At 37.3% G+C, this 12,741-nt stretch overlaps 2 protein-coding genes across 3 annotated transcripts; one reads left to right on the top strand and one right to left on the bottom strand.

Moving 5' to 3' along the window:
• The first annotated feature begins 390 nt into the window (after positions 1-390).
• cfap161 (cilia and flagella associated protein 161) lies at positions 391-8,033 on the top strand. The gene is made up of 7 exons (XM_027015121.3): positions 391-665; positions 795-884; positions 5,967-6,205; positions 6,346-6,427; positions 6,799-6,957; positions 7,369-7,442; positions 7,641-8,033. Exons 1-7 carry the CDS (start codon positions 594-596, stop codon positions 7,852-7,854), a joined length of 930 nt encoding a protein of 309 aa, XP_026870922.2. The 5' UTR covers positions 391-593; the 3' UTR covers positions 7,855-8,033.
• A 540-nt stretch (positions 8,034-8,573) lies between these two features.
• On the bottom strand, positions 8,574-12,273 carry il12b2 (interleukin 12B 2). 2 transcript variants are annotated; one of them, XM_027015123.3, is made up of 8 exons: positions 12,174-12,273; positions 11,800-11,881; positions 11,467-11,688; positions 10,688-10,790; positions 9,877-10,043; positions 9,647-9,780; positions 9,429-9,548; positions 8,574-8,823 (listed from the first exon to the last, which is right to left on the bottom strand). In XM_027015123.3, the coding sequence occupies exons 2-8, from the start codon at positions 11,879-11,881 to the stop codon at positions 8,728-8,730; spliced, it is 924 nt and encodes a 307-aa protein (XP_026870924.2). In that variant the 5' UTR covers positions 12,174-12,273; the 3' UTR covers positions 8,574-8,727. The 2 variants fall into 2 exon arrangements, with proteins under 2 accessions (XP_026870924.2, XP_081572740.1); XM_081716614.1 differs by lacking the exon at positions 12,174-12,273 and adding an exon at positions 11,970-11,988.
• Between the last annotated feature and the right edge of the window lie 468 nt (positions 12,274-12,741).

Below are 12,741 nucleotides of genomic sequence, written 5' to 3'. Positions count from 1 at the left end.
ATTGCAATCATAAGCCATACAAAATTTTACCATGACACACAGGCACATTTGCATTTAATTTGGTACTCCAAATACCATGTTCAATGTCATATGGAAAGCCTAGAGTTTGTACCCTTTTAAAATTAATTAGTCTAAATAATTCAATGTCATAGTAAACTTAAAAATGAATTTACTAGATTGTTAGTGGGTAGCCTGCAGGTTCTGTTGCATAAAATCTAATAATGTTACAGGAAAATAAAATTGTGTATGATTCAGTATAGACTCGTGGCCTGGGCTTTATTTATTTACTTGTTTGTTTCCTCAAACATAGCTTAGAGTGATGATTTGAAATGATTGACAGCTGGCGATTTTAACAACTCCCTCATGTCTTGTATCCAAGGAGACCGGCAAACAAGTGTCCTGTACTGCTTGGTCAGCTAGCTAGCTACTAGAATGTGAATTACATTTCATGAATTATTATTATCGATACGAGAAAACTTGTAGATGTAAGTTTTCTGCAATGTACAAAATATATAGTAAGTAAAGATACTAAGGCATTTCGGCCTATCGATAGCCCAAAAAAAACTGAGCGAGGAACATTTATAGACACTGAGATGGCCAACGTCCGGACCTACAACCGTAACGTGCGAGTTGGAAACTGGAGAGAAGATGCGACTTTGGAAGAGGTTTGTTCAAACATCTTAACGCATAAATAATACACTTTTACTCAAAAATATGATAAAGTCGTTCTCGCACAACACAAAATAATTCTTGTTTAAAAACCCGGAACCAACAACTCAGCGTTGTCTCTGCAGGAAAGCCTTAAAGATTTTCTCCATCGGAAAGAAAAGGGACAGCTCACAGTTCAGAAGACCGGCATGTTGAGACAAAACATCCTGAAACCAGTAGGTTAAGCAACTCCGTCCAGTTTTACTTAATTTAATTATTTCTTTAGTTGTTTTATGTGTGTTTTTCTTCTTCAAATCACATAAAAGTTTAATAGTAACCCGCAAAATGGCATTTTCCCTCAAAGATTAATTGAACGCAGGAATGATGTGCTGAACAAAAACCTTGAATATAATGTTATGACTAGTCTGAATGTCCACTACAATTACTAATCAATTGGACCGTGTTATTATGCTGTTATTTTAACCTTTTTAGGCTTGTTTTAAAAAAAAAAAAATCATTCCACTTGGTCTCAATGGCTTTCGTAAAGATGCAGCATATTTTTGATACTGTTAGACTGCCCTCTATTGTCCCGATTATACTTCATAATTATGCGTGAGCTCAAACCCCCTCCACACAGACAGGGGACGCTGATTTAAATAGATCTTATTAGCGTCGCAGTTAATTGAGCAACCACTGATCTGTATTTAAGATGTCTTTATTATTGAAAATAGCCTATCAATTTGAAGAAGTAGCGTCACACAAGGTAGCATGATTAAAATTCACAGTGTAATAAAATAGTAAATTGCAGTTTTTTTTCAGTTTTGGGATAGTTTTACCATGTATTGAAAAGTATGGAATGTGCTGGAATTTTAAAACATTTTAATTTAACAAAACTGTCAGGCCATCTTTGTGGTAGCCAGTCACGGAATGGTGATTGCCCAGAACGAAACAGACTGCATATAACAGCCCAAATTATAATGAACTGTTTCCCCGCCACTAAATTATCTTAAACAACTTTTGATGCAGTCGCTCCTAAAAAAAACGTCCATTTCGGCTGATCTGATCACAACCGTCGTCCAGTACTAAGTGAAGGTGTTTGCAGGCTCCAGTGGATCTTGCACATGTATGTTGAATTGATTGCACAAACGACGTTGGAAAATGGTCAGGGATGCTCATGCCGACATAACAATTATTGTGTGTACAATGTGTCGCCGACAACGAATGACCGCCTACTGTCAACTGTGTTATGGGCATAACATTAAAACAGTTTTAGCGGAGTAAAAATGAAGGACGTCGTCTGAACACTTCGCTCCGGGTTACTCACAGTTCACACCTGAAAAAAAAACTGCAGTTATATTTTGCAAACATGACAAATGTCGAGGTTACAACAAAACCCAACTGTTTCCAAGAACAAACGGGTCGGCTTCCTTTGATTATTGCCTACTTAATTGGTAGAGGTTATATTTATCATGGCCATAGCTAGATACAATAGGTTAAACTAACGTTGACTAGCTAGGTATATCTCCCTGTATGAGATTTGACTAATGTAGCTGCATGTTTTTGTACAGTAGGCTAAATAGTACGTAGCTTTCTTAATTAACTAGCTATATTTTAAGCGTACCCATCATTCTCTTATCTGGTGCAAACTTTGTGTTTACAAAAACAATAAACTCCAAGTTTTTCCCCAAAAACTGCAAACAATAACCATCCCATCTGTTACTCTAGTGGACTGGAACGAATAAAAACCTCCCCGCTCCATGAAATATCACGCTCACTGCACGCCACGCACCTTTATGCTACTCTGCCAGAAAATAAATAATGATTACATGATATGAGTGACAAACGAGGCAGTGTTTTACGAATTCCATTACAGGTGGTCAGAAGTGAAGATATATTCTAGACATGGAATGGCATGCGTAAATAGCTTTAACCTCCTGACTACCAGCAGTTCAATTTTGTCCTCTCTACAGTACATATTTAGACTTAAATATCTCCCACACCAAACATACTACGACGCTAGCTCCTTTTGTTCTTTAAAGAGGACATTTATAACTTTTAAATGATCCGCATGTTATGGGGGTGGGGTTTTGGCAAGTTCCTCTTTCTCTTTAAAGAAAATGGCATCCATCAGCACAACCTGCTTTTATGGAAAGAAGAAAAGTGCTTATTAGTTATCACTGAGCAAATTTTGAATTGAAATGTTGTCATGTTTTATATTAATCTCCTTAAACCATTTTAAAGTAATATAACAATATATTACGATGATAGAAGAGTGTTTAATCAAATGTCCTCCACAGTGGACATTTGTATTTATTACCTACATTTTGTTCTCTGTATTTTCAACTGAGAAGGAAGGGATTGTCAATGACCTTGATATTTCAGATGAGGACAAAAGCAGAGACCTCTTGTGGAAAGTCAGGCCCCTTCTGAACAAAGTGAGGCAAGGATGTTTAAATCAGCTTACAACAGGAAAATTGTCCATTGATGAGCAAATGATTCCGTTTACTGGTCGCTGCCCAATTCACCAATATGTACCAGGCAAACCATACCCAACCGGATTAAAGGTGTTTGTCTTGGCCACACCAAGTGGTATGGTCTTAGATTTTGTGGTTTACCAAGGTAAGACCACCTTTAGAGTCACAGAGGGATTGGGCATTGGAGAACAAGCAGTCCTTCATTTGGCAGAGACTGTTCCCAGAGGAACCAACCTGTTTTTTGACAGGTTCTGTACAACTGTCATTCTCCTGCACACCATGATGGAGAAAGGCTTGGGAGGTACAGGAACTATCATGAAGAACAGAATTCCAAAGGAATGCAACATTATAGGTGATCAGGCCATCAAAAAGAAAGGAAGAGGGGCATCTGAGATGGTGGTCAGGTGAGATCCTGAACTTGCTGTCATCAAGTGGTTTGACAACAAACCAGTGGTCATGGCATCTTCTGCCTATGGCATTAAGCCACAGGGCACATGCACTAGATGGTCTAAGAAAGAGAGAAGGTATGTCCAGGTGCCAGTGGCAATTGCTGAGTACAACAAAAACATGGGTGGTGTGGATATGGCCGACAGGATGCTAAGTTTCTATAGGATGGCCACTCGCACTTGGAAATGGACAGTGCATACAATTTTCCACTTTTTTGATTTGGCAATCACCAATGCATGGCTTCAATATAAGACTGACTGCCAAGTTCTGGGAAAGAAACCACTGAAGTTCCTTGAATTTAAAATTTCTCCTTGGTGAGCAGATGATTACTCAGGTCCACGTATGAATCTCCAGTGAGAGTGAAGATGACTACCACTCCTCCACGTCAAAAGTGGAAACCTCAGCCAAATGCAGCTGAGACACTATGGGGCCATCCATCTCCCAAAGATTGTGGATGAAACGCATGCATCAAGGAGTCACAGGTCTGGTTGCAACAGCAAAACGTATGTGATGTGTACAAAGTGCAAGATCCTCCTCTGTGTTTCAAAGAAAGGGAATTGCTTTTTGAAATATCCTACTCCATTAACATAACTTTATAACATCAAAATACAAACACTAGACATACACTAGAAAAGAGTTACATCTAGATTAGCTCAGATGTTGGTAGTTTTCATCATAAATCTTGACAACGTTGTATTTCCTTTGGGATTGACTTACTGTGATTATGATTCAGTTTCATAGGTAGCGTGTTCAGATGTCCACTGTAGTAGACAGATTTTTATTTTTAAAAATGTTTTTATTTTAAAAATATAATGTTTTCAGTATGCTCATTGCCTTCCAACCAGACTTTTTTCCCCTGGTAGTAAGGAGGATATCCATCTCGGATGTCCAGTTATGTTTTGTTCGAGATGGATGTTGATATCAGGTTTGAACATATGCAATCAAAGCTCTGAATGCAAGAACCAGCAGTCAATGGTGTATGAATGCATTGTATTTTGTCTATGTAGGTATTGGCCAGGAGAAGGAGAAGTGTGTAAACAAAATATAATGTAACAAAAATGGCTTTCGAATCTCTAAGTATAGCCTACTTCACATTTTGATGCAGTGGTGCCTTTGTGAAATTGGCAATTGGTTTAATTAGTTAATTTTTGTACTTTAGTATAATAAAACAAAACTCTTGTAATACAAGAGTTCTCAAGATTGTATAAAAATGTCCTACATTGCTCAGTGACTTTACAATGACTGTAAATCTGGAAAAAACTCAAGATGTTGTCTAAATTCTGTAATACATACCCTTTTACTTTCAAATATACATGCTATACATATACATTTGCTTGCTTCAAAGTAGTGCTGCGAGAACAACACTGGAATGAACAGAAGTTGATCATTTTAGTTCAGCTACAGCGCAGCAAAACAGCAGCAGCAACAAAAAGCTGTAGATCGACATCCAATGGCTTCTTAACTGCTTGGACTGGGCATGGGGAACTTTGGAGAATCCGGAGACATGTTCTCCTTTTATGATTAATGAACATTTTTGTCCTGGAATAATCCCCAAACCATCTTAATATCAAGCAAAATTCAAAGTAAACTGGGATTGTTTGTGTCACCTAACAGCAAAGCTATTCCAACAATCACTCCAGGCTGAATGTTCATTTGAAATCAGAGCTATAGAATTAATATCTACTCTGGAGTTATTGCTGAGGTTGAGAATTATTAAGAGCCAGAGAAAGCTCACAGTCGTTCGGATGGCAAATGTATGGTGACTGAATAAGTATTTGTAAAAGATTATTACTAGTTACCTACATACACCTGTACACCTGACTCAACTGATAAGCCAATAAACAAGCTGGCTTTTGTTTAAAATGTGTACTGCAAATGTGTACCCCAAGAGCAGGAGTGGGAAACACTGTTGCTCTTAGTCTGCTATATAGGCAATATTTGTTTATTTATTTTTGGTATTTTTTGGGGGAGTGGGGGCAGGCTACAATAACCTTAATTAAAAGAGACCTTAGTTGGAGACCCATCACTTATGCATAATGCAAAGTAATTTTATCTGTTTCAGGTCTATGTTAAATATGCTGGGGTGAACTTTACAGCAATTTTCAGATTTGAGTTGTGACATTCTGCCTATGGTCAGAGGTCATAGGACTCAGCTAGCTGAGTCATTTGCTGTATTGTCATTTGCTGTGTTGTCATTTGAAGGGTGGGTTAGTAGGAGCCATGTTTCTTTCCAGTGTGTGCAGAGGCACAGTAATTACAGATGTCCTGTCCTGTGTTCATGTAGCTATACAGCAACACTGCAGGCTGATTAGTCTGTATAAAGAAGATATAGAGATATTCAAAATACACAAAGAATATTCCAGAGAAACAGATATAGTTTATTTAATTTTTCCCCAGGTGCATCTAACTGTGTCACAAGATGGATTTTTGCGTTATGGAGATACAGTAATGCTGGTAAACACTGAAGGAACAAAGTCTGACCCACATGAGCCCTGCACCCTCAGCATCATTGCTGACCTCAGCAATGTGATGTCACATTCACAAGTAAACACTGACCCGTATCTTCAGGGACCATGCCAGGTGGGCGGAGCCAGCAGTTTGAAGCCCTGTGTAAGGAATGCCTTTGTCATTACCAGGTAATCATTTTCAAATACATTCAAACCATGCTCTGACATACACACAGAGGCCTCAGGTATGAGTGCACCCATTTATAGAAAGACACACATGCTCATACACACACTCACCCTGATGAGCTTTTTCCCTTTCTGTGGCTTAGTGTGGATGGAACTTCCAATGGAACGGTGCTCAGATATGAGGAAAGCTTTGCCCTGAGAACTACAGCAGGCTTCGCTGGAGGGGTAAATGAGTAAAGGAGATAAGCTCATCATTATCTTCATAAAGATTGTGCGCATGCTACAGTCTCAAAGGGGAATTCTGCTCTAAGGCTTTTTCTTGTTGTTTCTTAGAAGTCTTAGTTTGGTGGTGCATTGCTTCAATATACTTGCACACATTGTCTGCATCTTCAAAATATAACTTTGTAAAAGTTCACAACTTTGTAAAACATTCACAACTTTCCTAGCTCTTTATAGTTGTAAGTGGATTTTGGATAGTTTTGGAGAACATTTTTTATAAAAATGACCACAAATTATTGACCAAATATGTAAAGGTTCTGACTTGTGTCCTCCCAAGTATAACAAAATATACATATGATTTTTGCATATTTATTTAGCTTTACCTGGCCAGTGATCTCAGAACATTTGAGAAGTGTGCTAAGTTGTCTCGTCAACAAGAAGTAAGCTTAGTGGAGCAGCATGGGTTCTTTTGCTGGTGGAGGGTGGTTTACTTTGACCCCCAAGAGCGTCTTGAACATGAGGGTTACCCTGTACAGGTAAACAGTGACCCAGACAGACACTTACACTAACACATTCAAATATGTTTGTTTAATAAGGGTAGCCAAATGATCAAAATATTACACAAATAAGACTGTAAAATGATTCCTGTAAAATAATGTTATTCAGTGACAATTCCATTGTGAAACTTGGGAATCATAGATAGGTTGTTCTTTTTTCACACATTTTAGTGAGGAAAAAGAAAATGTGAAGTCTCAGGACTTTGTGTGAGATTGTGTAAATATTGTGTAATATTGTGTAAATGATGTAAAACAGTGGTATTCTGTACAAAAGCAGAGCCTTTATGAAGTGTAGAAAAAAAATTCCAAAACTTATCTTTGATGTATAACCACACAAAAACACACTCAGAAAGTTTTATTGCACATGCACTGGGGACTGTGTGTCCACAGGGGAATACCAAGGTGCTGATTTCCCACTGCAAAACCAACCAGTGCCTGGCTGCTCTAGCCAATCATGTACTCTGGTAAGGCCACTTTACAAACATTACTACATAAGTGGAAGACAGGCTTTTCTTCATATGATCTTGATCATAGAAAATGAAAACAAATTCATTAGTTTTTCATTATTTCATATAGGAAATTCAGTGATGATCTTATCTATCCTTTTTTGTTGGATTAATTTGTGTGTGTGAATGTGTGTTGGTCTGTGTAAATATATGTAGGACTCCATTTGGTAAAGAGTATGAGGTCACTGCTCATACGTTTCTGGACTCCCATAAGGCAGAGCAGAAGAGTAACCACTGGATGTTTATCACAGCTGACCCAAACGAACAGGAACAGAGCATTCTCCAGCGACAGCATGTGTCCCCCATCACACACGAGCATCAACCCAATCCAAAAACAGTAATAGACACACAAGGAGAGAAAGAAAACTAATGCAGAAGCACAGAGAAGTTAGCTGAATAGAGAATTTTAGTCTTTGTCAGAAATATGCTAATAGCATGAGGTCTTTGTGCACATTCTAGAAATTTAACACAAAGTAATATTTGTACAGTCAGGAAAGACCTTCTTGGTCACAATGTCATCAAATATACAGAAAAATAAAAAATTAGAAACTTATTTTTAGTCTTCCCGTGGCCTTAGATCAATCTAGATGATGTATTCCTGATTAAAATGTGACCAAATATTTAAGAAGGGGGAATGTGTCTGGGTAATGAGTGAAAACTTCGGGGCATGACTAAAATGTGTCTTTTAATTACAACATGGATTTCTTGGTGACAAACATTTATACAAAGAATAATTGGGATATACAACAATGTAAAAAAAAATTCTAAACTATTTTAATGATTATATTTCATGGTAAATTGTCATCTTAGAGAGCAGGGACAGGTAACAAATATTTTTTCATTGTTGTATGTAGTTTTTATTATTGTTTAAAATATATATCTTAAATTTGCACTTGCACCAATGTGTAGGTCACGTTGCTTAATAAAAAAAATTATTGTACAATTAATTTTATGCATATTTATACATATAATGTTTTTGGGACAGAAATGGTACCTATTTGGTGGAATGGCCCAACTGCTAACAGTAGCAGAGCAGTGTGGATCAATGCACAAAATGAATTGATGTGATCATACAGTGACTGGTTTTACTTTCACCCTGGCAAAAGCAATACAAATTCCCAGAAGAACCACTCATTTGATTGAATCCCCAGTTAAAACATTGTAGATTCTTAAGGTTCCTTGAAGAAAAATAAAGCTTTTCATTACTGAAAAATAACAGTGAGGAACAAGAAGAAGAAATCCATCATATTAAATTTGGTGTCATTTCCTGCTGTGACAGCCTTTTTCTCTTAGCCTTATTCTGTTTAGTTCTTTTCTTGTTCTTTCTTCTTTTACAAACCTAAGGAGAAAAAGACACATCTTGTACATTTCTAGGGGTCTGAACATATACACAAACCTCTTTTTTTCGACACTTTGCTCTGGTGAGGAATCACAAGCTCACTGATGCAGTTCTAATATGACATTTACTTTTCCTCTAAATCATTTAAACTCTTTTAAAAACAAAAGCATCCTTCTGAAATACAGAAGAATATCAAATTAGCAATCTTGCTAAATGTTAAAATTGTTTCAGTTGAATTTAGGAGATAACTAATTTGAGATTGTTTTAGGTACATGGTACCTCACTCTTCTTACATTTCATGAATTAGCTATTTATTAATTAGTCTGTTCTGCTGCATATCTGTAATAGAAATAAATCTGTATAATGCTTTATAACTGAACAGAGAAATAAGGATTCATTAATGTTCTCATATGAACAGGAATAAATAGACAGGATATGAAAAAAAGACTTTTAATAGGACAAAAACAGTGTATATAAATGCATATGTGCAATGCACACTCACACAAAAACACATATATAAAAGGGGGTATTCAGAGATGGAGGGGGACAGCAAGGTAAGAGACAGAAAGGAAGAGTGGATGTAGAAGTGACTATTAGTGAGATACATTTTTCCATGGTGTCCATTCACTCCACTGAGAGAGGAGAAGCGGGTCTCGGCAGCGAACCCTCAGCTTGCTGACATCCTCTGGCACATGCTTGCCATTGACCAAATTGCAGGTATTTGTCTGCAAGATCAAAGAAGTACATTCAGGTTAAGGATGTGTTATGCATATATTTATGTGCTTATGCGGTGTGTTTGTGTGGGAAAGAGAGAGAGTAGTACCTCTCCATTGCTTCGCCACTGGCACTGAATTTCATTTTCAAGAGGGTAGTAACTTGAGGGTGAGGCCCAGGTGTCTGGAGGAGTTAGATCAACCACCCCTTTGGCCACAGAGAATTTAGGACAGCCAGGCTTAACTATAGAGACAAACCCAGCAGTGGTCAGATTTAGCCAAGCACAGCCATGAGGGTCACAGAAAAGAGAGGTCACCCTCAAGCACTCTATACACTCACTGATGTCTCGGAGATAGAAACTGTGGCTGGTTCTAACATAGTAGCCTGAAGATGAAATGGCTTCCCCTACCACCACCAGACGTGTTTTCTCTTCCGCATAAGGATTGGTGGAGTGCATCAGGTAAAAGACACCATCTTTAGAAGGCTGCACCCAACTGTTATTATCCCTAGAGAGAGAGAGAGAGAGAGAGAGAGAGAGAGAGAGAGAGAACAAGTTGTTTGTAATATGACAATTGAAAGTAATTGCAACTCTGTTTTTACACCTCTAACCACAACGAAACAGCGTTTCCATGCAATGTAATCGGCTTATACACCATTTCAGAGCAATACTTATTGTTTTTAACCAAAGTGAATAACTTACAATATGTTAAGAAAACACATATTTCAAGTGAAAAGAGTTTATCCAACTGCAAACAACCTGTTTGCAATGTGCACATTGCAGGTATTTGAAACTCTGCTCTTTCACTTCTGCCCACTACGAATAAGCGTTTCAAAGCATTCTAACTGACTTATACACTGTTTCAGTGCAAGGCAAATCGTTTTTGACTAAAATGATAAACCAGTTTGTAACTCGTATTTCAAGTGAAAAGAGTCTATGCAGGGGAGAACAAGTTGTATGTAATATGACCATTGAAAGTAATTGCAACTCTCGTTTAGATAGATAGATAGATAGATAGATAGATAGATAGATAGATAGATAGATAGATAGATAGATAGATAGATAGATAGATAGATAGATAGATAGATAGATAGATAGATAGAAAAGTATTTATTTATTTTGTTTGTATGTGTGATTTTTTTTGTGTCATACCGTTCATTACGAAGTCTGAAATCATAGAAGCCTGATATGTTCATTCTACAGGAAATGCTGTAGCTGCAGTTGAACGTTTCAGATGTACATGTAATATGTGAGCCTACGAGAAATTAAGTCATTCATAAAGTGTTGTTAAATTGAATTAAAACAAGAACTAAGCAAAATAATACTTGCAATTCATTATTCAGTACTTAACGGCCCTCCCCCATTTTTAACAATGGCAGTGCTCTAATTTGAGTACAAGCTGAATTAAAGCTTGTCTAGCAGCAAGTTGTGGTTTGCTGACACTGAGGTAAAATGAAATTATGTTTAACTCGGCACATGCCAGTCATATGTGAAATGCGCCACTCACCGAGGGGGAATATGCTGATTGCCTCTTTCATGGAAGCCTAAGATGCTGCTAGATATTATCATATTGTAATTAACCCACATATTTGTATATGCTTATCTTTTAATATTCTATTTCCTGGGGGGAAGCCAAGAAGCAGTTTTTCTTTATTAGATTAGTATATTATGATGCTACATATACTAGAGAAGAGCATTTAATTCTGTTCAAGAATAGTTAGTTCTTAGGATTTATATTTGTTACATTTTTAATTCCATTTTTAACCACGGCTTTCAAGAAGCCTACTCTACAGCAATAACACTTATAGACTGGTCTGACAAATAGATCTGTTGTGGTTAGTATTCATATTTCTTCTGTTATCATTTATTTTATGATGGCATGGATTATGTAAACAGTTGAATTGATTAGGGTGTACGGTCCACTCACTCACCGGGAATGTCCTTAGATACGTCGAGCAGGATGTACGTGTAATGCAAGACTTCATCATTGTACCCGCAGGTGTAGTTCCCAGTTAGGTCAGCATCAAAGTCGTGAAGGGTCAGCTTCGTGCCATTCTCAGGTCGCTTGACATTTCCATGCTTCCATATCACAGGTAGCTCAGTGGCTGTGTGACAGTTCAGTGTAACGCTGCCACGTCTCTCGCCTAATGTGACTTCGCATTCAAAAACACGGAAATAGATACGCAAACACAAAGTCGAAAACCAATCAGGCATACAGACTCTATAGTTCATTTATAGCCGATGTATGCGGAGCATGTTCTTACATTTTTTAGGAAATGTGTCGACAGCTGGCACTCTCATGGTGCACAAGCAGAGAAGGGAGATTAACTTCAACGTATAACTCATCTAAAGAATAAATATAGACATTAGAAATTATGCAGTGGTATGAGAAACAAGCCGTTAGACCAATAATTTTGGGGTTACGGTATCTTACCCTTCATCATTCTTGAAAAATAATTATATTTAAAATTATTACTAAAGAAGTATCCCAACCATAGCCAAAAATATTTTAGAATTATAAAGTACGCGAAGAATACAATATTATCTGTAACCACTGATCTCCCGCAGTGAATGCTCATTTTGTACCTCTAACAATTCAGTCGCGCCAATGATTGAGGCTCTCTACCTGCAGACTTACCTTTTGCGAAGTTTTTACGTACTGGCCAGTGCCAGTTTCGAACCCTCAAGCGTCCTTTTTATCCAAGAACTCCTACACAAACCGCCGGCGTGAGAAAGGAGTAGATTTCCCCTATGCATGACATAAGTGCTAATACTCAGGATTTTTGTTTTTGTTCTGACAGAAATTACTAATAACTGCAGTTATCTAACGCCAAGAATGTTGAATTCACGTGTGTGAATCGTTAACAAATTGTTTAATTCTGTGAATTTTGTCTGTGGGATACATTGGATATAACAGATATTCTGAGAAGTACTAAATTCTGAATGCAGACAATTAAACTTTCTTTCTCGTTTTATTGGGTAACACTGATATTTAGAATACAAGTAGTTAGTGACAAGCTAATTAAGATACACAAATTAATAAATAAACACTGATATGAATAAACATTGATATGAAGAACTTTGGGGGGGTATGTTATTGTCATGTATTTTTTGTAATGTCATGGATAAATTGGGGGTTAAATATGGTGTGTGGCCATGTTCAAGGTAATATGAATCAAATTATTTAATAAAAGGTCGAAATTGGT

The sequence above is a fragment of the Electrophorus electricus genome, chromosome 6 (genome assembly GCF_041902795.1).
Source record: "Electrophorus electricus isolate QZ-2024a chromosome 6, ASM4190279v1, whole genome shotgun sequence".
Classification (NCBI taxonomy): Eukaryota; Metazoa; Chordata; class Actinopteri; order Gymnotiformes; family Gymnotidae; genus Electrophorus; species Electrophorus electricus.
This window is presented reverse-complemented; position numbering and strand designations above follow the sequence as displayed.